Source organism: Vespa mandarinia, chromosome 3 (genome assembly GCF_050613455.1).
Source record: "Vespa mandarinia isolate Hongniang chromosome 3, ASM5061345v1, whole genome shotgun sequence".
In the NCBI taxonomy this organism is placed as follows: Eukaryota; Metazoa; Arthropoda; class Insecta; order Hymenoptera; family Vespidae; genus Vespa; species Vespa mandarinia.
Genome location: NC_140812.1, coordinates 3,069,779 through 3,092,500, shown reverse-complemented (window position 1 = coordinate 3,092,500; position 22,722 = coordinate 3,069,779). Strand labels below are relative to the sequence as shown.

The following is a 22,722-nucleotide window of genomic DNA, read 5'->3' as shown; positions in this document are numbered from 1 at the left end:
GTTGAAGTAGGAGTGAAGCAGAACAACCGAGGGGGGCTGCTCTCCCCCGCCTGGGAGAGACGCGACGTTGCCGTATCGCTCGGCATAGCTCGAGCGGGTGGCGGCGCCGCCGGCAGCAGCAACTTGGTATGTGTGTGTAGGGCGCGGCGTTGCCATATCGACCGTGTCCTCACTGGGAAACGAACGAACGCGACGAACGAACCGATCTCTCTCTCTCTCTCTCTCTCTCTCTCTCTCTCTCTCTCTCTCTCTCTCTCTCTCTCTCTCTCTCTCTCTCTCTCTACTCTATTCTACTCTACTAAACTCTACTCTACTAAACTCTACTCTACTAAACTCTACTCTACTCTAGTCTTCTCTTCTCTTTTCTTCTCTTCTCTTCTCTTCTGCTCTTTTCCTCCCACTTCCTTCGTACCAAGTGCCTTCTGCGCTCTCACTCGATCGCACTAAGCATGTCCCACGGCCACGGGGCAGAATCAAGGAGGGACAACGATGTAAGACGCCGATGCCGCAGCACCTGACTGACTCAGCATTACCGACTTCACGGCAGATTCCTCGTGTACTGCACGCACTCGCCTACGACAGCCAGACCAATGTCAGACTACTATGGGTGCGCGGCACGATTTGATGCACGCTTTCAAGAGTCCCAGATCATCTTCTCGCTTCGCGCCCTTGAAAGAGTCATACTTACACCCTATGCCTTCTTTCTTTCCTTCTTCTTTGCAGTTCTTTCATGTGAAAATCTTTCCACACTTCTCTCCTATTCTTTCTCTACATATGTCCTCTTGTTCTTTCTCTTTCTCTTTTATGTATGCTTTGTTCGAAATTGAGCAAAAGTTAACAGTTTCTTTTACGAATGAGGATGACTTTTTCAGAAGACGTTAATATCTTATCCAGTTTTTCTTCTATCGCACGATGCATCGATGTCTCTGTTAAAATTGACTGTATCTGACTATTACGCTTCTAACAAGGAAGTAAAATAAAACATTTGGATAATTATGAAATATCAAATTTATCAGCTTATAATCAATGTAATTTGAAAATTTGCTTTGTACATATGCTCTGAGATTGTTATACTGTTTGGTTTATATCGTTTTTTTTTATCTAATTATTTTTATTATCAAGCACTTGAAAATTCTAAAACTGAAAATTATTGAAAGTTATTCACAACTAAGAATTGTATAGAGGAAAACTTATTGTGCCAATATCAATTAGAACTTTTTTATTTCTTTTCTATATTTCTTAAGTGAAACTAATAAATAATTTCCTTCATTGATTGCATCAACATATTGTTTCATCCGTTCTTCTATAAGTCTTATACTTTGGGCCTAATGATTATAGTAAATTATTATGAATGTATAAATAACCATATGGGGTTTAATTTTATAACTGTTTAGGTTCCGAAATCGGAATGCTGAATAAAATTATATTAGCAATAGTAAAGTATAAAAGAATTCAGCACATGATTACGAATGGATATGCATGTACGTTTATGTCAATTCCAAAAGATTCACAATATACGTAAAAATATTTTAGAATAATATTCTTTATTAAAAAGATATGATTAATAAGCAATGGTATATAATTGAAAAAATTTTCCGTACTTTCTTCATTTTGAAAGATCATGAATACACGCACGCATGCGTAAGTTACTAATCATAATTATCGCAAGGGTGACTTCATCGAATTTACAATCTTATAGTATACTTAATTATATCACATCAGGCCACCGATATAGTAGACATAACAGTCGTGTCGTTTGAAAGATATCATTTTGCTAAATCGAATATTTATCCATGCACACTTTCACTTCGCACTTCTTAAAGAATGAAAATAATAAAATATTTTATATTTTATATGGATAGAATAAGAAAAAAGAGAAAGGAAAAAAGAAAAAAATATCACAATTATGAATTACGAACTCAGAGTTTGACTTTAGTAACAAAAGATGCATGAAGATAATTAAGACATAACCTCAAAGTCAGCGTAGATTCTAAGTGAATTTAAAGAGAAACCCGGATTGCGGAGAGTCCACTTCAAATCTATAGAATATAGTGGAGCTTCGGCTCGATCACACTTGTTGAGGGGAAGCCTTCGTGCACCACTGCCTCTATATCTTCCTCCCTCTCCCCCGCCCCCAACCGCCACCGACACCGCCGCCACCACCACCACTACCACCACCACCACCACCGCTACCACTACCACCACTACCGCTACTAACATTGCCTTCTGCTTCTCTTCTTCTCACGATATTCTCTCTCGCTTTAGCTTTCTCTCTTTCCCCTTCTCTTTCCTCTATGCACCTCCTTCCCACCTTTGCCTCATGGTCTATCTTCCATTCCGTACTCTACCCCCTTCGCGGCCGACCTTGACCCTATGTCGTTTCCGCATTCTGCTAATGTTATGATTTAGATGATAGTGTGAATCTAATCCGAATGTTCCATTGAAATTATTTCCCAAAGATAATAGCTTTGCTGATAAGTATCTTTCTTTGATATATTTTGTAATATTGTTTCTTGGAAAAGAGTACTTGGACATCAACGTACTTGGAGGTCATTGACGGCCAAGAGATAGGAAACGAGAGCACCCAACTCTCGCTCAGTTATGTTATGTCACTTTGTCATCACCTCGCGAGATAGATATATGAGAAGCGTATGCGTTTGATGAGTGAGCTTCTCGAAGTTCTCTATGGTTAAACGTTGACTGGATAAGAGGAAGTGAGAAAGTATACGGTCGATAATTTTCCGGCCGCCATAAGTGCCATGCTCGACAAAACGCCATTATTGCGCACCTTTATATGTGATGCGGATTTGCTCTTTCAAGAGTTAGATCTTATCAATATAAGAATCTCTCCTATTAAGAAAATCTCGATGAAAAGAAGAATCTCGACGTATCTCCGCCATTGAGAACGTCAGATCGATGCTAACAAGCGATACCATTATACGATACACATATTTAATAAAGGACATCTCCGTTGTAAGATCGTTTATGTATATCCAAATCCTCGTAGCTCCTTTCAATGTTTAACAGTAACACGTCACTCTGTCGAATCGAAAATATTCCTTTTATCTAACAAGTTAATCGATTCGTTAAATTATTAGTCTTATCTCTTTCTTTTATTTCCGACGATCAATAAGAAATAGTAAATCGTAAGTTGTAATGTTTTAACGTTTTAACTTCCCTTTAAGTAATACAAACATGGACTCACCTTTATCCATCCACCACGGGCGGTAACGACGACATACAACAAATACAGATCTATCTCCTTCCCACTGATTTTCGGTGACTTCCGAAATGGCGTTCTGAAATTGGAAAAAGAAATGATCAGAACGGAATGCTACATTGGCAATGTGCAAACTTATATAAGGTATATTTATCATTTTAATGTATTATCCATTTCTTATAAATAATAAGTAATCTACATACAAGATGACCTACATTTCTGTACGAACGTCATTTGTAAGTCTAACGAGAGAACTTTCTTAGAACATTATTAGATTTATCGAAAGAGATTTTATTTCTTTAATCTTTATTACAAAAAGGAAAGAGGAAAAAAAGAAATTTTCTTACGCAGTACCGTTCAAGAGACAATCAAATATTTCACCTTAGAGTGAGATAAATTCAAAATGGAATGAAAAACGTCAACGGCATCGGGGATTTATTTAATCGCGCATAAATAAGTCATTCCCATACTCTCATTGACATCTAAAAATAATGAAAACATCTAACGAACTAATAGTCACAAAATGAAAAAATTTACAAAAAAAATTATATAAATAATATATAAAAAAATATACAGTGTATCGAATAAAATAGAAAAATATAAAGTACATCGAATGATAATTGAGATTCGAATAAGGAATAATCACGTTTAATTCCAAGTATACATAATTTGGGAAAATTTTTAAGAAAGAACAAAAGACTGCTTGAATACGACATCGTACTATGACTTAAGAATAAATGACAAAGAATGACACTATGTAAAATAAAAGAACCAAAGATTCACACAACCTGAAGGCAACATAAAGTAAACAAAGAAATCTGTACGATGGACACGGCTCGACGTTTTAAAATTCCCGCACATAACCTCAACTTTCTTACGTTGCATGTTTCGATCCGAATGCCAGCCGCTTGGTATGTTTCTCTCGTACGTAATCGAAAACTAATTCTAATTGAGAAAAAAAAAGTGAATATGCCGATATCTAAGAAAGAAAAAATTAAAATAAATGAAAGAAAATTAAAAGGAAGACAAAGTAGAAGAAGGTAAGTGACCGAGAAACAGCGACGGTGTGAAGTAAGGTACAAGTATGAGACATCCAAAATGTGAGCGAGCAAGAAAGAAAAAAGATACAGCGATAGCAAAAGCAAGAGAAAGAAAAAGAAAAAGTAAAAAAAAAAAGAGAAAAGAGAAAGAGAAAGAAAAAAATAAGAGAAGAGTAATTTACCCTCTGGTTTCGTGGAAATGCCGGAGGTCCTTCATGAAGTTTTCCCTCTCCCTCTCGTAGGTGACGGGGTCCTTGTCGAGGATCTTGGCCATGATCACGGATACGATGACAGTGTAAACGGCTCTCTGGCGTGCTAATCAGGGTGCTTTCCGGAATTACAACAGGGCGGCACGTAGGGGCACCGGGCAGCAGGGTAGAGTAAAAAGGAGGTTCGGATGAGCATGCATGGGAGTACATTTACGCGAAGACGAATGCCCTGGTGTTGTGATGGTGTTTGTTGTAGGTGCTAGTGGTGGTAGTAGTGGTGGTGATGTTGGTGTTGCTGCTGCTGCTGCTGCTATCGCAGCTGCTCTTGCTGGTGCAAAGCCGAAGAGCTGACGACGACGGTAGCGTAGGTGATAATCGGTAGCGATGATGATGCTGTCGACAAGGACGAGGACAGTGATACTGGGACAACGAGGACGACCACGGGTCGACACGGGGTCGCGACCCGTTCCCGACAACATCGGGTCGTCTTGTCCTGGCCCCGGAGTATCGGCCAGTAGCCTTTCTCTCTCTCGTTCTCCTCTCTCTCTCTCTCTCTCGCTCGTATGCTCCCTTCTCTCTTGTCCGTCCCGTATCCGTAGAGCGCGCGCGAAAGGCGCGAACGGAGAAAAAAACACGATGGACAACGGTGAACAACGGCAAACAGCGATGACGATGACGATGACGACAACAACGATGACGACGACGATGATAATGATACGGCGAAGATGATCGTGGTATTAACGACTTTGATGATAGCAGCAATGGTGCGGTGGCGGCGGCTTTTCTCTTCCGTACCGCCGCCCCCGGTGCTCATATGAGAGAGACGCGTACTCGATGCACCGGACTGATCGCAGGCGTGGAGAAAAAAACGGTGGGTGGAGACGTTTCTAACCACCGTGTGGACACAGAGAGAATAGTAGTAGTTTATCACCGCGTGCCTATACGAAAGAACGAGCTAAGAGCGCGCGAGTTTAATGCAATACGCCGCTCGAGAGGAGAGACGTTACTACTACTCTACAGTGGCGGCAGCAGGCACGTCTCGTAATGTAACACACAACGCGTTTTCGCGGCGCACCGTACTGAGCTTCTTTCTCTCTCCCTCCTTTTTCTTTCTCTCCCTCTCTCTCTCTCTCTCTCTCTCTCTCTCTCTCTCTCTCTCTCGGATTCTCTATTTCTCCTGTACCCGTTCTCACTCACTCCCTTTCTCGCGGGGCAGAGAGGCACCCCGCGCGATCAACGACGCGACTCGTCGTCGCTCGTTGGTGGCCGCGCGGATCGATTCACCTGTCACTTGTCAAGTTAAGGCGAACGTTTAAGATTCGTCGTCGCGCCACGACGCACACCACTCTCTCTCCGCTGCTCGTCGCGCACTAACAACAAAAGCCAGTGAGAATGGCAACAGCAACGACACGAAAGAGTCGAAGAGAACGGTCGCCTCGCGGCTATCCCACACGCACCACGTTCTTTGCGTTCACGTTTGCAACGCGATAACGGCGCCCAGAATGAAAACGGCGAGTCAACAACGAGTCAGACGGCAGTGTCGAGAATCGGATAAACCAAAAGAAGCGGCAACTATTTGGTCGCGCGCTCCTACGCGAACCGACTCCCAGAGCGCGTTTCCCCTGCGTAGCGGCGCGTTACGAACGGCGCTTGACGTGCGCCCGTATATCAAAATGGCGTCCCGTTCTGCCTGGCATCCATTGGCGAAGCCACGGCCGATTTCCCCGTACGGCCACTCTCCCCCTCCTCACACCCTTCCCTCGACCCCACTGGATCCTCTGTCCCACTCTTCCTCTTTACCTCGCGCTTTTACTCTATCTGTCTTTCTCTCACTCTCGGCGTAGCCTCATCGGCGATATGACACGACGTCGACAACGACGACGGCGGCGGCGGCGACGACGACGACGGCGGCGACGACGACGATGACGACGTCGCGCGACGCACGTACCGCACCGCACTGCACCGCACTGCACTCTATCGCTGCACCGCACGCACACCGCACGGCTCAGCACGTTTCGACACACCTCTCTCCCCCCTCCTAGCACGCTCTCTCTCTCGCGCTCTCTTTCTCTTTCTCTCAAAGCTAGTCATATACTCGCCGCGCGCGCGACTCTTCGCCACCTTCTCCTCCTCCGCCACCTCCTCTCAGTGCTTTGCTCTCGCACTACACTGCTACGCGGAACGTCTTCGCGTCATTCCGGTGAAATCGTGACACCACCCGATATATATCGGTCACCGTTGCGATGCTTCCGCGATGTGTACCGCCTTTTTTCGTTCGTGACTCGAGACCTCGAGGAAAATCCCGGCTCACGCAGTATTTTTACTTTCAAAATGGATGGGGCCCCCCTCTGAGGAGCGGCGCACGGTTTGAATTGACGCTAAAGAACGCCGTTAGAGGCGCCACACATTGCACTATTCTCCCGCCATCTACTGGCTTCATCTTTTTCAGCATTTGCAATTTCTTCAATGAGATTCGCTTGCGATTGGCGCTTGATAAAGGTTACTTCTGATTGTTCGATTCTAAAACAATCGGATTGGATCTTGTAAATGATCGTTATTGGTTGAATTATCGAATGTTTATCGACAAAAGATCAATGATTGTTTGCGATTTGTCTTTTAGTCAGATAATTATGGCCTTAAATTGTGCACATACAATTCATTGCTAAATGTTACAAAAAGATAATAAACAAAAATCGATTTTAAATATTTTATGTAATTGACGATATTTTATATTTTTTCCAACTGCCATGAAATATTTTATTTAACTTAAATGGTAAATATAATATGGTGTAATAACGAAGCAATAAATATTAAATCAAATCAAATATTTCTAAACGTATGATCATTCTAGACGTATGTTAATTGAAATTGTTTTAATGAATATAATTTATGTTTAATTTCATAAATAAATTTCTGTAATTCATTATAGATTATATTGTGTTAATTTGATAATTGGAACATCTTTGGATCATTGTATTTACATTTTTATTACATCGTAAACATCGTTTCATATCTCGATACAGGTAATATTTTATTAAATATTCAAATAGAAATGTATACAATAAAATTTATATATAACATCATCTGTTATACATGATACGAAGATAATTTTTTTGCTTATTTTAGAAAGATATAAATCTGGGGATTGATTAGTGTACATATCTATAAGGCTATACATTTTACATATACCGATTATGTATTTTTAAAACTTATTTTATCTTGTTTGAAACTTTAATTTTTTAATTATATGACAGAAATGACATATAAGCGTAAAAAATACCACAGAGGAGATACACATTTGAAAAAAGGATGGAAAACTAAAAGAAGAACGAAAGATTTGGATGAGGTAACAACATTTTGTACATAACCTCTGTGAACACGTGTCTTTCGTTCATATCTTTTCTGTATGTTGATTTATGAGTCTTTTCATGAAATTAAATTTTCTTTTATACTAGATTGATGAAGATTTGAAAGAGCAGAATGTGAAACAATTATTACATCAAGAAGTGGATTTAGATAAGCCAGGAGCTGCACAACATTATTGTGTACATTGCGCGTAAGTCTGGTTAAAAGTTACTTTACGGAGAATATAACCTTCAAATTAGTATGATAGTGTAACACGTAAAGAAAAAAATTTGATTGATTTAATTTTGTTGCAGGAGATATTTTATAAACCAAACTGCTTTGCATAGCCATTTTACAACAAAGGTACATAAACGTAGGTTAAAAGCTCTTGAATTAGAACCTTATAGTATTGAAGAATCTGAAAGAGCTGCTGGAAAAGGAAGTTATATAGCACCACAAAAAAGAGAAATAGAAACTTTAACTGTAGATAATGATACAAACACAATATCACAATCTAACCTAGAAAAAATGGATAGCTAAGTGACATTTGATATATATTATTTACATGATTGTGGTAATTATAAAATATTAAGTTTTTTTGAAAAAAGCTTATGTTTTAATGCGTGATATATACATTTTTGATAATGGCAAGCAAATTTATAATACAATATGCCATTAATTACAACTTGAATCATTTAAATCATAATTTTTTAAAAAATATTTTCTATGTAACAAACAGAAAGTATGCATCAACACTATATATTTCTGGTAGAAACGCCAACAAAACTTTTTCATTTATTTCACCTTATTTAGACTTTGATGAACGTTTTGATGATATCGATAAATTGCAGAGAGAATTAAAATTGCGTAAACTTAATATGGATGCAATAGAAATGAAAAAAGCATGGGACTTTTATAAAACTATTGAAGCAAATAATATAACTCTAGAAATTAGAAGGAAAGAGGTTTCATCAGAAATAATATCATTACGAGAAAAGAAAGAAAAAACTTCTGAAGATGAGCAACAATTAGCAAACTTACTTTTGCAGGCTAAAATAATTAAGCAAGATATAAAAGCTGTTAAAGAATTGCAATGGGATCTAGATGAAAGTATTATAGAAAAATTGTTAAAGTTACCAAATAAATTACATGAAAGAACACCACCAGAAACACCTGTAATATTACAAAATATTGGAAGGTTATGTGTTTTACCAGAAAATAATAGAAAAAGTCATATTGAAATAGGGAAATTACTTAATCTAGTTGAATATAAAAATCCAATGACTTATTATTTATTAAATGATGCAGCTTTATTTGAATACAGATTATTAAATTTAGCTGGAAAAATACTTAGTGATAACAATTTAATCAGGATTACAGGATCAGATTTTTCTCGTAGTATATTAGTTGAAGGTTCTAGTTTAAATCACGAAGATCCTATAGAGACTTTTATATTAGAAAATACTAATGAATTCGATAGAGATTTATTAAATCATATGCATTTAGTTGGTGGGGCAAGTTTAACATCTATGCTAGGAATTCATGCAAAACAGTTAATAATGCCACAATATTTTCCAATAAAATATTATTCAGTTGGTAGACAATATAAACCGATTCCTAAAGAAACCACATTATTTGGTTTATTTACTGTTTGTCAAGCATCGGCTATACATATCTTCTTAATGATAAACGATACAGAATCTATAAGATGCACAACCGAATTTGAAAAGATGTTAGAAATTATTTGTGAATTTTATAATAATATTACGGATCATTATCGGGTCGTTATGCGATCGGCACCAGAATTACAAATATGTGAAGAAATGAGAATATCTTTTGAATTATGGTCATCTTTCTCTGAACAATACATCGAAGTTGGCCATATTTCAATGTATGGCAAATATTTTAGTAAGAGATTATTAATAGGATATGAAACAACAGAAGGTAAAGAATTTCCTTCGATCATATCTGGTACAATGCTCTCTGTACCTCGAATATTAGGATGTTTGCTGGAAGAAAATCCTAACAAACTTATAATACCTTGAAAAAATCTTTGAACAAATAGATATTTATCATCCAATAGATACAGATTAAATTAAAAAGAAACCATTTTAAATAATTAAGATATTGGCACCTAGAAAGTATGAAATTATTCATTATATGTTATATTGTAATTAAATGTAAAAGAAAATAAAATTTATTAGGAAATTAACATAAGACTGCTCATTATTGCCTTCCATGCGAAGTGTATGTGACTTCAGCGACAAATGTAGACAAAATATGAACTACGAGTGCAAGTTGAGAATACTGACTCCATCATGCGCTTATCAGATTCGTTTCACAAGTTTATAGAAAATAATAAATATAATTGATACATATAATAATTATGTATAATAAATAAATAATAAATTTGTGACAGAAAACAAAATTTTGTTGAATGTTTTGTTAAAAATAATGAATACTTATATATTAAATATATTTATTAATTATTATTATAGTAGATACCGAAACATATTTTGATTTTTATAAAAAATAATATATAATATATAAGTATATATTCAATAATTATTATTTTTGACAAAATAATTAATAAAATCTTATTTTTAATTACAAATTTATACATTTTATACATATTTGTCATTAAACGAAATTAAACCGGTGCTATATCTTATATAATATAAATCACTGTGAAGCTCATGCCAGATACTAATGAAGGAAATAAACATGAGAAATTGGATATCGTAAGTTTATTCTAATAATACTTTACTAATCATCAAGGAAGGAAGAACTTAAAAAATTTCAGATTCGAATGTAAAAAATATATAAAAACATTACTTACTTCTTATGTTAACACTTACATATTACGTATTTCTAATTATTTATCAACATAAAATATACTTTTATAATTATATACGTTTTACTGTTATATTCCGAGAATTTTGAAAAATGAAAAGATTTTTTTTTATTAAGTTTTAAAAATGTATAATAGATTCATAAAATTTACTTTTCCCAGCACTAAATATTGTTTCTATTATTCTGTATTTTGACATCTATCAACAAATTTTTTAAACATTTTTAATATCAGGCTTCTCTGTATGAGGATTGTGAAGCGCATTTCTTTGTGTTTGAAATAAATCAGAAAATCTAAGCATTAATTTACGCATGCAATCAAACAAATATTCATCTACTTTACGGAAACAAAACACATACACCATTCAAGCGTGATATAAAAATCAGTAGTGGGGATACGAGCTTCTTCTCTTTTGCTGCACATTTTAAGGAGTGCCACTGTACGAAACTTTTTCCTCGCGAAAAATGTTGAAAACAGTGTTTATGTCAACAATGAATTTAAACATAATTTTTGGTCGATTTTTACGAATAAGTTCTTATTTTAAAGATGAAGATTTAAGCGATGACATGGCTTTTCTAAATTTTTTAAAAAACTTTATTTTTATGCATAAACGATTCTATTAGAAACATTATTTTTTGACATGAGTTTAAAAAAAAAAAACAAAACTTATTCAAAAATTTTAAAAAGCCATATAATCGTTTAAATATTCATCTTTAAAATGCAATCTTCTTTATCAAAAACGGTTAAGAATTGCAACTGGGTTCATTGTTGGCGTTAACCATTATAAAGCCAGGGATAATGTGAACAGTCATAACAAATGATTTTATGTTTGTGTGTGTTTATCTGTAATTGTGTGTGTAATCATAATTTTTATAAGTCATAACTACGATCGATCATAATACGAAGATGAGAAGAAAAAAGTTATTTTATATCGAAATAAAAGAAATATTTTATTTGTAACATCCAATAAAATAAAAATTTACATATCCAAGAAGGATTTAATTTGCTTTAAATGATGGACCAATTAGAAAATTTGAAAATGCCGCCTTATCTCATACCTCCTTTTTTATATATCTTTGTGTGTGAAGAATATGTTGATAGATATCTCAGAAGAGAAAAATCCTTGGTTTGGAGGGCTCTCAAAGAGGGCTCTTATTATTTATTGTAGCAAACGTTTACCGTTTAATAAGAACGTATAAGGACTGTACATCTGAGAGAATATATGATGAAAATATAACATCTGTGAGTAAAACTTTAAAAATATTAAGGTTTTATTTTAGTCATATGACCATTGGATATATAGATAAGGTTTATAATGGTTAAACTGACTATTTTGTTTTCAAAAGACAAGATATAATATATTATAAGTTATTACACCGCAAATAGAAAAAATCAAATTTTTTGTAGAATTAGTTAAATTTTTTATAGATATTAGCATTCCTGTAAAAAAGTTGTTACGATTTATTCAACAACAGCTTGTGAAACTACCAGAACATGATAAAAGATTATATATGGTCAAAAACTTATAAACATTATTTATCAAGGGAAAAAAATTATGCACTTATAAAATGATATAATTTTTAATGAACTAACTTACTTATTAAGACTTATATTAATATATGAAAAAATTATTATACTTAAAATGTTTTAAACAAAGACAATAATTTATTTCACTATTTTTTAATAATTATAATAATGAATGTTCATTAAGTTATTGGTAATTATTTAGAATAAGAAACTTATAGTAAATCTTCAGTTTACTATATATCCTTACGGGTTTCTTATACATCCTCACGGGTTTCTCCAGTAGCTATAGTAGTATATCGAACTCTTTTATTAACAGAATTTAAAATTGGCTCAAATTTTTTCTGGAGTTTTATACGTTGTAGATAAATGAGAGCACATATTAAAACAATGAGCAGAAATGATAAAAAATAAAGTGCCACTGTAGTTCCTTTTTTAGACATTCTTAATCTTAGAGAACAATTAGCAGTTTCATGAATTTTCTGTTGCATTCCATCTGGAAAAGAAGATAACATAGAAAAATCGACTAGTGCAAATTTTAAATAAGATAAACGCATGATCTTAGCTATCTAAGAGGTTTAAAAATATTATTTATCTTAATTACCTTCTAAACATTGTAAGCTGCTCTTATTTCTTATGAAAGCTTTGGTCTTGTTCATCCATTTAATAAAGGGATTAAGTTTACAGGAACACACAAATGGATTTTTTGAGAAATCCACAGTGAATGACTGATTCTGTTTAACGAGCGTTTCCATAACACGAATATCATAATCTAAGATGGTCGTAAATTTATTCCGTTGAAGATCCAAAAAACGTAACTTATGAAGGCAGGACAGATTGAAATGCAGTCCAGTCAAAGCATTGTCTCCTAAATGTAAATCCAAAAGATTCGGTAGATCACAGAAAACGTTTGCATCTCTGAACTCTGATATCTCATTTTGCTCCAAATGCAATTTCATGAGTTGAGTGAGATTGCTGATGAGATAAGATCTATTTAGTCGTTATTTAAAAAAAAAAAAGAAAAAAAAACGAAGAGGAGAAAAATGAAGAAACATTAAGAGTCAAGATTTCTACCTATTAACGAATATATCATGAAGAGTGGCCGCTAGATCTCTTGGTTGACCATCCTCGAAAGCGTCTGTTAAATGCAACTCTAAAAGAGATACGAAGTTGGAGAACACTCTAGGATGACTTCTACCAGGGTCGAGTGAAAGCTCGTTAAAATCAAGAATAAGACGTTCCACTTGTTTAACATGATGATAAGCTTTTCCACGAATTTCCCGAATTTTATTATTAGACATATCGATTACTCGTAAATATGGCAATCTGTCCAACGTGCCGAATATGTTCCATGGTAATTCTTTGAGATTGTTACCCGTAAATATTAATACCTGTAAAAGAGAAATAAAAAAAAAGGTCATCAGGCCAATATATATATATATATATGCACACATAAAAATAGATACTTTAAAATTAGACAATAAAAATCAGAAAGACCTGAGTCGCATTAGGAAGATGTTCCAGTGGCATGGTATCGTAAAATTCTGAATTCGTACAATTCACGACATATTGGTGATGACCGTTGTAACATGTCCTTAAACAATGACAACGATTTTTAAAAGCATCTCCGCAATTATGTATCGAACTTTCATTAGTCTCAAGATTGTGCCAGTTAGGATCATTGCAATCAATTTCTGCCAAAGCCATGATCGTCATCGACAGTAAAATAACAACTGTTAGGTACGAGGTATCCATCGTGATCTTAAAAAATAGAATATGTGATTAAAAAACATGTAAGAGATAATTGCGACGATAAACAAAAGAAATTAATAATAATAATAATTATTATTAATTTTTAATTAATAATAATAATAATTATTAATATAAATAATAATAATAATTATTAAAATAAATATTAATAATAATTATTAATATAAATAATAATAATTATTATTATTATTAAAAAAAGAGGTAACATAAAAGAAAGTTAAGTGGAATGCATAAACTTTTGTACCATTGTTCGCATCGATGAATCATAAAAAAATAGAAGTATAAAAAAACTTACGCATGTCACGTAACTAATGAACTATTTTCGATAAAGGGCGATCGAAACCGTTCTGTTCTTTGATCGCTGATCACTGGTTTTTTAAAATCGTTTGGATGTCTTCATTATTTTCAAGAATAATCTTCGATTAAAGAGAGAATCTTAACACTTCTTTGCAATGCATGCTTATCATATTTCTTGTTTATTCGATGCTGAGATAGGAACGTCTCTTTTTCTTTTCTTCTAGAATGGTACCGTCAAAGAAAGTTTTCGTGGAACTGGATTACAAAGAAAAAAAAAAAGGGAAAAAAAAGAAAGAAAGAACCAAGAGAAAAAAATAAACCTCCTGGTGTATATCTGGGTCGACTAAAAACGATACGTAAGAAGATGGAAGCGCGAGGAAAGCGTAGTGAAACTGGTCAAGAGAAGCACGAGACACGGCACGTAGCATCGCCGAGCCGCACTTGGGTCCGACCGCACCTGTGGGCCCACTGGCCGCCCACTTTTCCACTTACCCCCACTTACCGCGGTCACCAAACACCTACCGACTATAAAGGGGACTTTTTATCTTGCTCTCATCTACGGCTTATTCATCTTCTATTTTTTGTTCTACAGGAAACGAAGAAAATATATCTTGATTCCTTGGAATCCAACTGTCTTGTTTGTGAAAACTGACTATTTTAATCGTTAAATTATTTTAATGTTTTTTAGTTATTTCTTTTTAAGTTTATTTATCACTTTAATTACTTCTAATCACTTGGTCGTAATGCATAAACAGCGAACGCGTAGATGTCTAAAAACGAACGATGAAATTACAATATTAAATATTTTTCATGTTTTTTTGAAAAATGAAAGTGTATGTGTGTATATATATATTTATTATAGCGGAAATAATCCGAAATTCAACAGCAATGATTTTTTTATATTAGTTCGTATAAAAGATAATATCTTTTCGTTTTTACGTATAAAAATTCATCATTATTTTTTAAAAGCGCGAATGGTATATGAATTGTTAAAAGAAGCAGATGTGTAAACGGGATTTATTCGACATTGGACTCGTATAGTTCCTTATTTGTACATACATATGTATCACTGTATGAGTCATATAGGGATGAATATTCGTGAAGATTCCTCGTATGGATCGGTAAAGATTTGTATAAAGATAACGTAACCATACGTGAATTATTTTATAAGTATTTACATACTGAGGAATATTAAATATATCCATATAAATAAGTAAATATAAACGATGGAAACATATATTATTTATCCATATACATCTATCTTATATTATTATCAAAGTGGAATGAAATGCATGAACAAAGAAATTTCCACATATTTTTGTATATATTATATTTATAATTTTAATAACAACAGCTATGATTTCTCTGTTTATCAATTTTATAATGATTATTTTGTTATGAATTTAACATTTTTTATAAGCTATGAATATTTTGTCGCATATAATCTATACATATACTTATAATGTGCATTTATGGTCGCAATGAGTAAATTTTTTTGGAACAAATTGGAAGAAAATTATGGTAAATAATAAAAACTTGGCAGTAACTGCGATAATTACGAGTATATAAAGAAAAATTAGAATATTAATTATCGTGAATATATATATATAATTAATAGTTCATGAATAATGCATATACACACGTAACTTATTGTTAGTTTAGATTGTGAAGTTATTCGTTATATAAATTGAACGTAATTATGAACACATAAATGAGTTATTTTTCTACATCTTTTATACTATTGCCAATTATGGATATATATTTATATTTATATATATATATCATATATGGAAATATATTTGCATATTAAACTTCTTTTTGTTTTGGTATATATAGTACACGTTCTTGTTGCTTAACTTAAGTTCTAAAAATATAAATTAAGCGCTTAATTAAATTTCTGACGAATCTACAAAAAAGTATAAGATCATGATTTTTTTCTATAATATACAATAGCGGAGAATACATTTAGCATTATTACTAAAGTGTTAACGATAAGAGTTACGCGCAAAAACGTATATTAATAAAGCAAATTATTTTTCTTTTTTGATAATCATTAACAATTTACAATTAAACCACTGTGGACTAGACTCTGTGGGTGTTACACTATGTCTATATTTTGATTTGAAACACATGCATTCTCGCGCGCACACATACGCGACACACACACAACACATACACACACACACACTATAAGAGACAATCGAAATTTTTGCTTGTATTTGTACCATGTTCATCACCAAGGCAGTGCATGCATGATTCTTGCTTAAACTTTTTCATGTGTATTTCAACAATAAATAATATCTGTCAATGTCTTTGATTCGCGCAACGCCCCACATCGTCTATTTATTCATTTGAGAAATATATGTTTGTACATGCATGTACGTACATATGTATGTATGCATATATGTATGTATGTATGTATGTATGTATATGTATATGTATATATATATATATATATATATTAAAATCGATACCAATCTTTTTTGGTGTATGACTTTGGCCTGAAAAAAGCATACGATGCGTAGGTACTCTAAACATTACATAATTTCTATGTTCTTGAGCATTTATTAAAATATGCGATCTTAAAAATCACACAACGTAAATCTAACTAAATTCGGAGATTCAGTGCAGTTGAGATTTTATCGTTTCAGTCGTTTTGAACCTATTCTCTAATCTCATAAAAGTTATTAAACAAGTAAATGTAAATAATTACGACATTGAAGTTCTTACAAAGAAAAAAGGAGAAAAAGATAATTAAAAAATACATGAAATACAAATACAAATAAAATCGTAATACATTCTCATAAATACGGAGAAGTTTTGTGCAATACGAATTCGAACATCGTTGATATTGTGTGCCATTAAAAATGATACCGATTTCTTCGCATTATCGTAAATAAATTTACGATTCCCTATCCTCAGAAATTTCTTATAATCCATTAAATTATTTTGATTTGTCTTTCGAGTGGTTCTCTTTATGCGTTAAGAATTATACGGGAGAAAGAATGATATAAAATGATATCGATCGATCTTGGCACAAAGTAGAACAACGATATCAGTTATTGCGTTTGAATATTATATGGAAAAATTGGACGAAGAAGGACCCTGAATACAAAACGCAGATCATTTTAGGCTTTATATCTATCCGATGTTCCGCTTGCACAGCATAAAATCAAGGCAAATATCAAACCAAGAAGTTCAAGGATACCGACGGCTATCGCAACGCCGATTACAATACAACTTTGACTCTTCAATGCTTCCACCAATTTGTCTATGCATCCCTGAAATTATAAATGATAATTAGCACATCGTAAGATGCTTTTTCTCATCAGACTAACGACAGAGAGATGATACTTTACCTGTGGATCATTAAATAATAAAAAAAACAACAATATTCTAAGTTACCTCGTTATATATAGCAGGGCTAACTATATCTGCTATTTTGAGATTACGAGCTAACTCGCAAGCTACACTGTCCTTATCCTTGCAACAGGATTTCGGTACTTTGTACGCATTGTTCGACTTCGATGAAACAGTTAAACTAAGAGGAATGGAAGAATCGAAATTGGCATATACACTGCCAGCCCAATCAGCTGGTCCCGTAGCTCCACAACATCCAAGACCCGATTGAAAAGCATCCACTGTTTGAGTACGAACATCGACGGATCCATACTCCTTCTAAAAAAGAAAAAAAGTACGTATTATAAACGTCAATAAAAAAGGAAAAGAATTGAAGAAATAATAGATACCTTAACGGTGTTGATTACAGATGATTTGACGAGCTCTTCGAGACGCTCACTGTTGGTATAGAGCCAAACACCAGCGGCAATTTGTGCAACTATTACGACCAATAGACAACTGAAAAAGCCTACGAGCATACATTGAGATTCACGAAAGGCTCCGCAACATCCAAGGAAGGCTACCACAAGCATGACGAGTCCAGCAGCTAGCAAGATGTAAAGGCCTGCGTTGAAATTGTGTTGTTCTTGTGCCAAGGACACGAGAAAGGTTTGATCGGTTAACATCCATATCGCCAGGACCACTGCTGCTAATCCAACCGCCTGAAGAGAATCGAAAGGGAAAAAAAAAGAAACGAATTACTCCTCTCGGGAGATAGAATAGCAATGACGTAACGAAAAAGAAAAAGGCTCACTGGTAATAAGAAAAATATGTAAAAAAAATTTGTATATCTTGTTAATATTTATTACGTTTTAATATATGTGATCAAGCCAATATTTCTGTTGGATAGATTTATTATTCTAAGTACATTCTACTTATCTATGTCATACTTCAATACTTCCTAACCTCTCATGAAACTAGGTTAGAGCGTAGGCTGGGAGCATATTCGTTGTATGACGAGAAGCCTATATTTAAACGTGTTTATGTTTATAAATAAAGATTTCGTGAAGGCGAAATAATCGTGAGAAATAAATAAAATGTTCATTTTGTATGCATTCCGATAAGTAGCAGGATTTCATTGAGATGCGGTATTATATACCTTTCAAATGCAAAAGAAGAAAAGAAAAAAAATAAAAAAGAAAAAAAAATAAAAAAAGAAAATGCGAATAAGAGTAGAGTAATATTGCAAAATGAGTTTTCGTTGAGCCCAGATGTAATCAATACAGCTGCGCTAGAATTACTCCTGCCGGGAGATAGAATAGCAATGACGTAACGAAAAAGAAAAAGGCTCAACGGTAATAAGATTATTATTTCATGATATCACGAATGAAAAAAATATTTATTGCTTCTTATTCATTTTCATCTACTTCATCATCTTTATCGCTTAGTGATATTAAAATGAGTCACAATAGTATTTCCGGCACATAAGACGATGATGATTTCGATTAATTATTACGTAGTACGGTAACGTAATCCATTTATTTTTTTTCTCTATACTTTAGCCATATGTATTTCTTTTAAATGGATCTATGTACTATCCTAAAGAAAGAGAAAAAGGAATTTCCATTAGAATTATGTACGTGACCTGAAACCTGACTCTTACGAGGAAGTCTCTGCACCAAAGGACTGCCCATTGACGGGTTTTACCGAACGAAAGGAACTTTTGAAAGAGGAAAAAGGAAAGAAATAAACAAATGAATAAAGAGAAACAGATGTTGGGGTCTGCGTTTGACTGAAAGCTCTTTTAAAAATGAAAAATAATGGAAAAAGAATAACACACGTAGTGTTGCATATATATACGCTTGACGACCCATTTCAACGTAACATGTTTATCTTTTTTGCTCCCCTTTTATTTTATATACATATTACATATATAATACATCTATGTATTTATTTTTTCTTTTTTCTGTAGTTTCTAAAGCTTTTGTTCTTTTCTTTTGTCTAATGAAGTGTGGCCACTCCTTGTTATATGGTAACGTAAACGATCCCTAACTACATGAGTTTTATCGATAATCTCTTACTCTTTATCGATAAATTCGATCGTTTGCGTTTATGTGCGAGTATGCGCGCTTGTCCTTTTTAACGCTCCGTTGTGATTTTATCGTTAGAGAAAAAACAGGAAAAAAGACGAGAAAATACTTGGATACAAAACAAAGAAGTTAAAGATTCTTATATTCTTATATATTTACTCCAAACATTTACGATGTTTGAATAGTAGATAAATGCGTGAGTACATATGATGCGTGAATTGTAAGATACATTTTAGATATAAATTTGTCCTTCGCAAGCATGAATTGCGTTACATATATAAATAAAACGAAAATATATTCCTTGAAAAAATAACCAACCTAAAGCATCATCGAAGAACTGTAATATAATATAAACGTGTATATACAACTGTATATACACTTTTGTATATACAGTTATATATATACTATATATACACGTTTGTATTATATAATTAAATGTAGAACTGTAATATAATACAACAGTGTATATACAATGTGATACAAAATACCGAATATATGGTTATATATATGTATGTGTTTATCACGTATATATATATATATATATCAAATCATACTACACATGTGTTTGTTTGAACACATCCTCTTAAAAATATTCTTTTGTATTTTTCTTTTTTTAATAAATTTCAATTGATAAATTTGTATAGAAGAAATGCATATATTATAACATCTACCAAGGTAATTATCAGCAATTATTCATAAATCGCATTACGATGAAATTTCAAGATCTTAAAGGAGACTTCTCATTGGTTGAATATATAACGAGAGAATCAATCCAAACGGAGATGACCAAAATAAACTCACCCAAAAGACAAGATTCACCCACACGAGGGCGTATTTAATAAATCCGTAACACTTGGGAAGCACCATGTTTTCTTGTTTTTCTTTCTTTTTTTTATCTGTTCTTTTTCTTTTTGATTGCTCTTAAACGCGCGTTAAAGAATCGTTGTTAAAAAGACACAGTGAAAAAATGCGTTTTTGACACTGTTTTTGTACGTCTCTCTGAATCGTAAATAAACACCATAAAATATTTCTCGACACTACGCGACACTTTCGAACGTTATTACTAATAAATTTCACTAAATTTCTGATGTTTTTTACGCTTAGTTAGGTCAAAATGCGTATGAAAAAGATGAACTACACTCCACGCCACGCAACGCGTCGCGGTCGACTGCCAATCGACAGCGTTATGCGTTGCTTCCATGGCCGCGCGCGCCATGGATTTTCACGGCGAAGGCGTGCTCATCTGGTTCGAAAGGCGTACTGACGTCAACCGTTAACAGTAAAAATTACATTGCATTCACGATATATATATATGTCCTTCCTCTTTTCTATTTACTCCTGCGCACGCGCTTTTCTCTTTTGAATTTTGAAAGATGTTTAATACGATTTAAATTGAATCTTTTTATGTGACTATAATCTGTGATAAATATTATTACAAACGTATGGAAAAGTTATTTAAAGAATACAAGAGTTTTTAATAGTACATTGACTATAATGTTTGTACTTTGTGCTAGAATCGGTAATGTGTTGGATAAAAAGAAGAAGTGATTCTTTGTCTATGTCACAAACATGGTCGAGTGTAGGTACAATGATAACAAAGGGATAATATAGTTGTCTTATCGTTCACGGTATGTTCTTCATCGTATACTATTTTTAATGGATAAATATATTTTTTATACATTTTACTTTGGTATTAATATATTCTATCTAATCCTTCCACCTCTTTCATTTTATCGATATTGCCGTTTATGTTTATAGAGTTTATTCTCAACATTGTGTGTTGTACTCGATAAACTGAAATAATAAAATGATTAAACAGGTTATAGATAGGTGATAGTTATCTAATATAGTTATTCTTATGTTATTTTTATCTTACAATTTAATCTACGATATTGTTTCCTCTTTTTCATTTTAAAATGATATTTTGTATGTGATAATGTCTTTTCAATAACAGTGGCATCGATCGAAACCAATTCTCGATTTAAAATAGGCCTTCCTACAAGAGTAAAGTCAGTGCCGCCAACTAGCAATACTTTTTCAAGTTTTAATTTATCCCCAATTGTAGGAGGCCAATAACCTTGCATAATTATGATGTCATTCTCTGTGATTTTAAATTGTTTGCCACATATGTGAACAATTGCAAACAATCTACCTACTCTATCTGTTGCTATTTGATTGTTGATCTCCTTTATCACATCTAAAAATGAACTTCTATAAGCATGTGTTTTTAGGTTTTCTTATTATCCATTAATATATTTGTATGTATACAAATAAACCTATCATTAGATTTTCCTTTTCTTCATTATATTCCGGTACTTCGACTTGATGTTTTGGTATGGTAGGCATCCATGGCAAAAATGTACGATATGTGGCTCTTCCAGGTTTCCATAGACATAGTGCTGGCACAGAGAATAATCTATTACATTTTGTATACAAATGTATTTCTTATGCGTAACATTAGTTATAGATCCTTCACAAAGTGTTAAAACAATATATGTCATATAGTAACTTTATATTTTAAAAAAAGAAACCATTGAAATTTAATTTTATATATATTTTATAGCAAACGTCATATATATATTATACAATTATAGTAAAGTGTAAAGTGTAAAGAATTGAGGTTACTTTCGATCTTAAGTTCTAGTAATTGCAATCAAGATCTTTTATATGATTTTAACAGATGTTTTTATTACCTGGATGTGTTGTTTTATACAATGAAGATGGATTTAATTTTTTTAAACAATTATAGGCAGCGAGTCGAAACTCATTTGCAAAGGTAGTTAAAGCCGCCATGCTTTTCGAGTTGTAAACTGCTGATATCAAATTATCATCTATTTAATAACACAAAATATGAACAGTATTTCGTATTAGATAAAAGAGAGAAAAAATATATATTAGAAAAAGTTTATATTACGACTTATCACTGAGTAAACTGATAAAATGATAGTGTTCGATGTAAGAAAAAAACAAAAAATATATTAATATTTCTAGAGAATAGTGAAAAAGAATAAATATATATTGAAAATATACTAGAATC

At 33.3% G+C, this 22,722-nt stretch overlaps 6 protein-coding genes across 19 annotated transcripts in view; 2 read left to right on the top strand and 4 right to left on the bottom strand.

The window, feature by feature from the left end:
• Positions 1-6,839, bottom strand: part of Bap170 (Brahma associated protein 170kD) — a 29,988-nt gene extending 23,149 nt beyond the window's left edge. For all 7 annotated transcript variants that reach the window (XM_035882216.2, XM_035882215.2, XM_085655791.1 and 4 more), the window contains exons 1-2: positions 4,443-6,839; positions 3,206-3,299 (exon numbers count right to left, since the gene is read on the bottom strand). In XM_035882216.2, coding sequence (XP_035738109.2) covers positions 3,206-3,299; positions 4,443-4,534 — 186 coding nt within the window. In that variant the 5' untranslated portion in view covers positions 4,535-6,839. The remainder of the gene's footprint in view (positions 1-3,205; positions 3,300-4,442) is intronic.
• A 164-nt stretch (positions 6,840-7,003) lies between these two features.
• Positions 7,004-8,589, top strand: LOC118448697 (zinc finger protein 593 homolog). Of its 4 annotated transcripts, none has more exons than XM_035882242.2 (5): positions 7,004-7,242; positions 7,399-7,492; positions 7,724-7,815; positions 7,925-8,025; positions 8,129-8,589. In XM_035882242.2, exons 3-5 carry the CDS (start codon positions 7,726-7,728, stop codon positions 8,352-8,354), a joined length of 417 nt encoding a protein of 138 aa, XP_035738135.2. In that variant the 5' UTR covers positions 7,004-7,242; positions 7,399-7,492; positions 7,724-7,725; the 3' UTR covers positions 8,355-8,589. The 4 variants fall into 4 exon arrangements, with proteins under 4 accessions (XP_035738135.2, XP_035738136.2, XP_035738131.2 ...); XM_035882243.2 differs by having other exon boundaries at positions 7,004-7,322; XM_035882238.2 differs by having other exon boundaries at positions 7,006-7,242; positions 7,596-7,815.
• Positions 8,459-9,923, top strand: LOC118448696 (serine--tRNA synthetase-like protein Slimp). The gene is given in 2 exon segments (XM_035882234.2): positions 8,459-9,856; positions 9,858-9,923. Coding segments are annotated over 2 exon segments (1,449 nt in total). The 3' UTR covers positions 9,909-9,923.
• A 2,450-nt stretch (positions 9,924-12,373) lies between these two features.
• Positions 12,374-14,487, bottom strand: LOC118448709 (trophoblast glycoprotein-like). Of its 3 annotated transcripts, none has more exons than XM_035882285.2 (5): positions 14,255-14,487; positions 13,687-13,950; positions 13,264-13,580; positions 12,794-13,179; positions 12,376-12,685 (listed from the first exon to the last, which is right to left on the bottom strand). In XM_035882285.2, the coding sequence occupies exons 2-5, from the start codon at positions 13,942-13,944 to the stop codon at positions 12,447-12,449; spliced, it is 1,200 nt and encodes a 399-aa protein (XP_035738178.1). In that variant the 5' UTR covers positions 13,945-13,950; positions 14,255-14,487; the 3' UTR covers positions 12,376-12,446. The 3 variants fall into 3 exon arrangements, with proteins under 3 accessions (XP_085512248.1, XP_035738178.1, XP_035738179.1); XM_035882286.2 differs by having other exon boundaries at positions 12,379-12,685; positions 12,794-13,164; XM_085656122.1 differs by lacking the exon at positions 14,255-14,487 and having other exon boundaries at positions 12,374-12,685.
• Positions 14,488-16,154: 1,667 nt separating this feature from the next.
• LOC118448710 (CD9 antigen) lies at positions 16,155-20,628 on the bottom strand. Of its 3 annotated transcripts, none has more exons than XM_085656123.1 (4): positions 18,562-18,582; positions 18,006-18,317; positions 17,662-17,934; positions 16,155-17,537 (listed from the first exon to the last, which is right to left on the bottom strand). In XM_085656123.1, exons 2-4 carry the CDS (start codon positions 18,279-18,281, stop codon positions 17,385-17,387), a joined length of 702 nt encoding a protein of 233 aa, XP_085512249.1. In that variant the 5' UTR covers positions 18,282-18,317; positions 18,562-18,582; the 3' UTR covers positions 16,155-17,384. The 3 variants fall into 3 exon arrangements, with proteins under 3 accessions (XP_085512249.1, XP_035738181.1, XP_035738180.1); XM_035882288.2 differs by lacking the exon at positions 18,562-18,582 and adding an exon at positions 18,410-18,520; XM_035882287.2 differs by lacking the exon at positions 18,562-18,582 and adding an exon at positions 20,487-20,628 and having other exon boundaries at positions 16,159-17,537.
• On the bottom strand, positions 20,528-22,535 carry mRpL21 (mitochondrial ribosomal protein L21). Its single transcript, XM_035882292.2, has 4 exons — positions 22,379-22,535; positions 21,962-22,084; positions 21,562-21,882; positions 20,528-21,479 (listed from the first exon to the last, which is right to left on the bottom strand). Exons 1-4 carry the CDS (start codon positions 22,476-22,478, stop codon positions 21,379-21,381), a joined length of 645 nt encoding a protein of 214 aa, XP_035738185.2. The 5' UTR covers positions 22,479-22,535; the 3' UTR covers positions 20,528-21,378.
• Between the last annotated feature and the right edge of the window lie 187 nt (positions 22,536-22,722).

What these genes read in the sequence shown, in the direction of transcription:
- LOC118448697 (XM_035882238.2), top strand. Translation starts at nt 7,717, where the DNA reads ATGACAGAAATGACATATAAGCGTAAAAAATACCACAGAGGAGATACA. An exon ending in GAACGAAAGATTTGGATGAG is followed by an intron (nt 7,816 to 7,924) that starts GTAACAACATTT and finishes CTTTTATACTAG; the next exon opens with ATTGATGAAGATTTGAAAGA. An exon ending in CATTATTGTGTACATTGCGC is followed by an intron (nt 8,026 to 8,128) that starts GTAAGTCTGGTT and finishes ATTTTGTTGCAG; the next exon opens with GAGATATTTTATAAACCAAA.
- LOC118448709 (XM_035882285.2), bottom strand. Translation starts at nt 13,944, where the DNA reads ATGGATACCTCGTACCTAACAGTTGTTATTTTACTGTCGATGACGATC. An exon ending in ATCTTCCTAATGCGACTCAG is followed by an intron (nt 13,581 to 13,686) that starts GTCTTTCTGATT and finishes TCTCTTTTACAG; the next exon opens with GTATTAATATTTACGGGTAA. An exon ending in CATGATATATTCGTTAATAG is followed by an intron (nt 13,180 to 13,263) that starts GTAGAAATCTTG and finishes ACGACTAAATAG; the next exon opens with ATCTTATCTCATCAGCAATC.
- LOC118448710 (XM_035882287.2), bottom strand. Translation starts at nt 20,552, where the DNA reads ATGGTGCTTCCCAAGTGTTACGGATTTATTAAATACGCCCTCGTGTGG. An exon ending in CTGTAATCAACACCGTTAAG is followed by an intron (nt 17,935 to 18,005) that starts GTATCTATTATT and finishes TTTCTTTTTTAG; the next exon opens with AAGGAGTATGGATCCGTCGA. An exon ending in GCCCTGCTATATATAACGAG is followed by an intron (nt 17,538 to 17,661) that starts GTAACTTAGAAT and finishes TTATAATTTCAG; the next exon opens with GGATGCATAGACAAATTGGT.
- mRpL21 (XM_035882292.2), bottom strand. Translation starts at nt 22,478, where the DNA reads ATGGCGGCTTTAACTACCTTTGCAAATGAGTTTCGACTCGCTGCCTAT. An exon ending in GTATAAAACAACACATCCAG is followed by an intron (nt 22,085 to 22,378) that starts GTAATAAAAACA and finishes TCTCTGTGCCAG; the next exon opens with CACTATGTCTATGGAAACCT. An exon ending in AAAGGAAAATCTAATGATAG is followed by an intron (nt 21,883 to 21,961) that starts GTTTATTTGTAT and finishes GTTCATTTTTAG; the next exon opens with ATGTGATAAAGGAGATCAAC.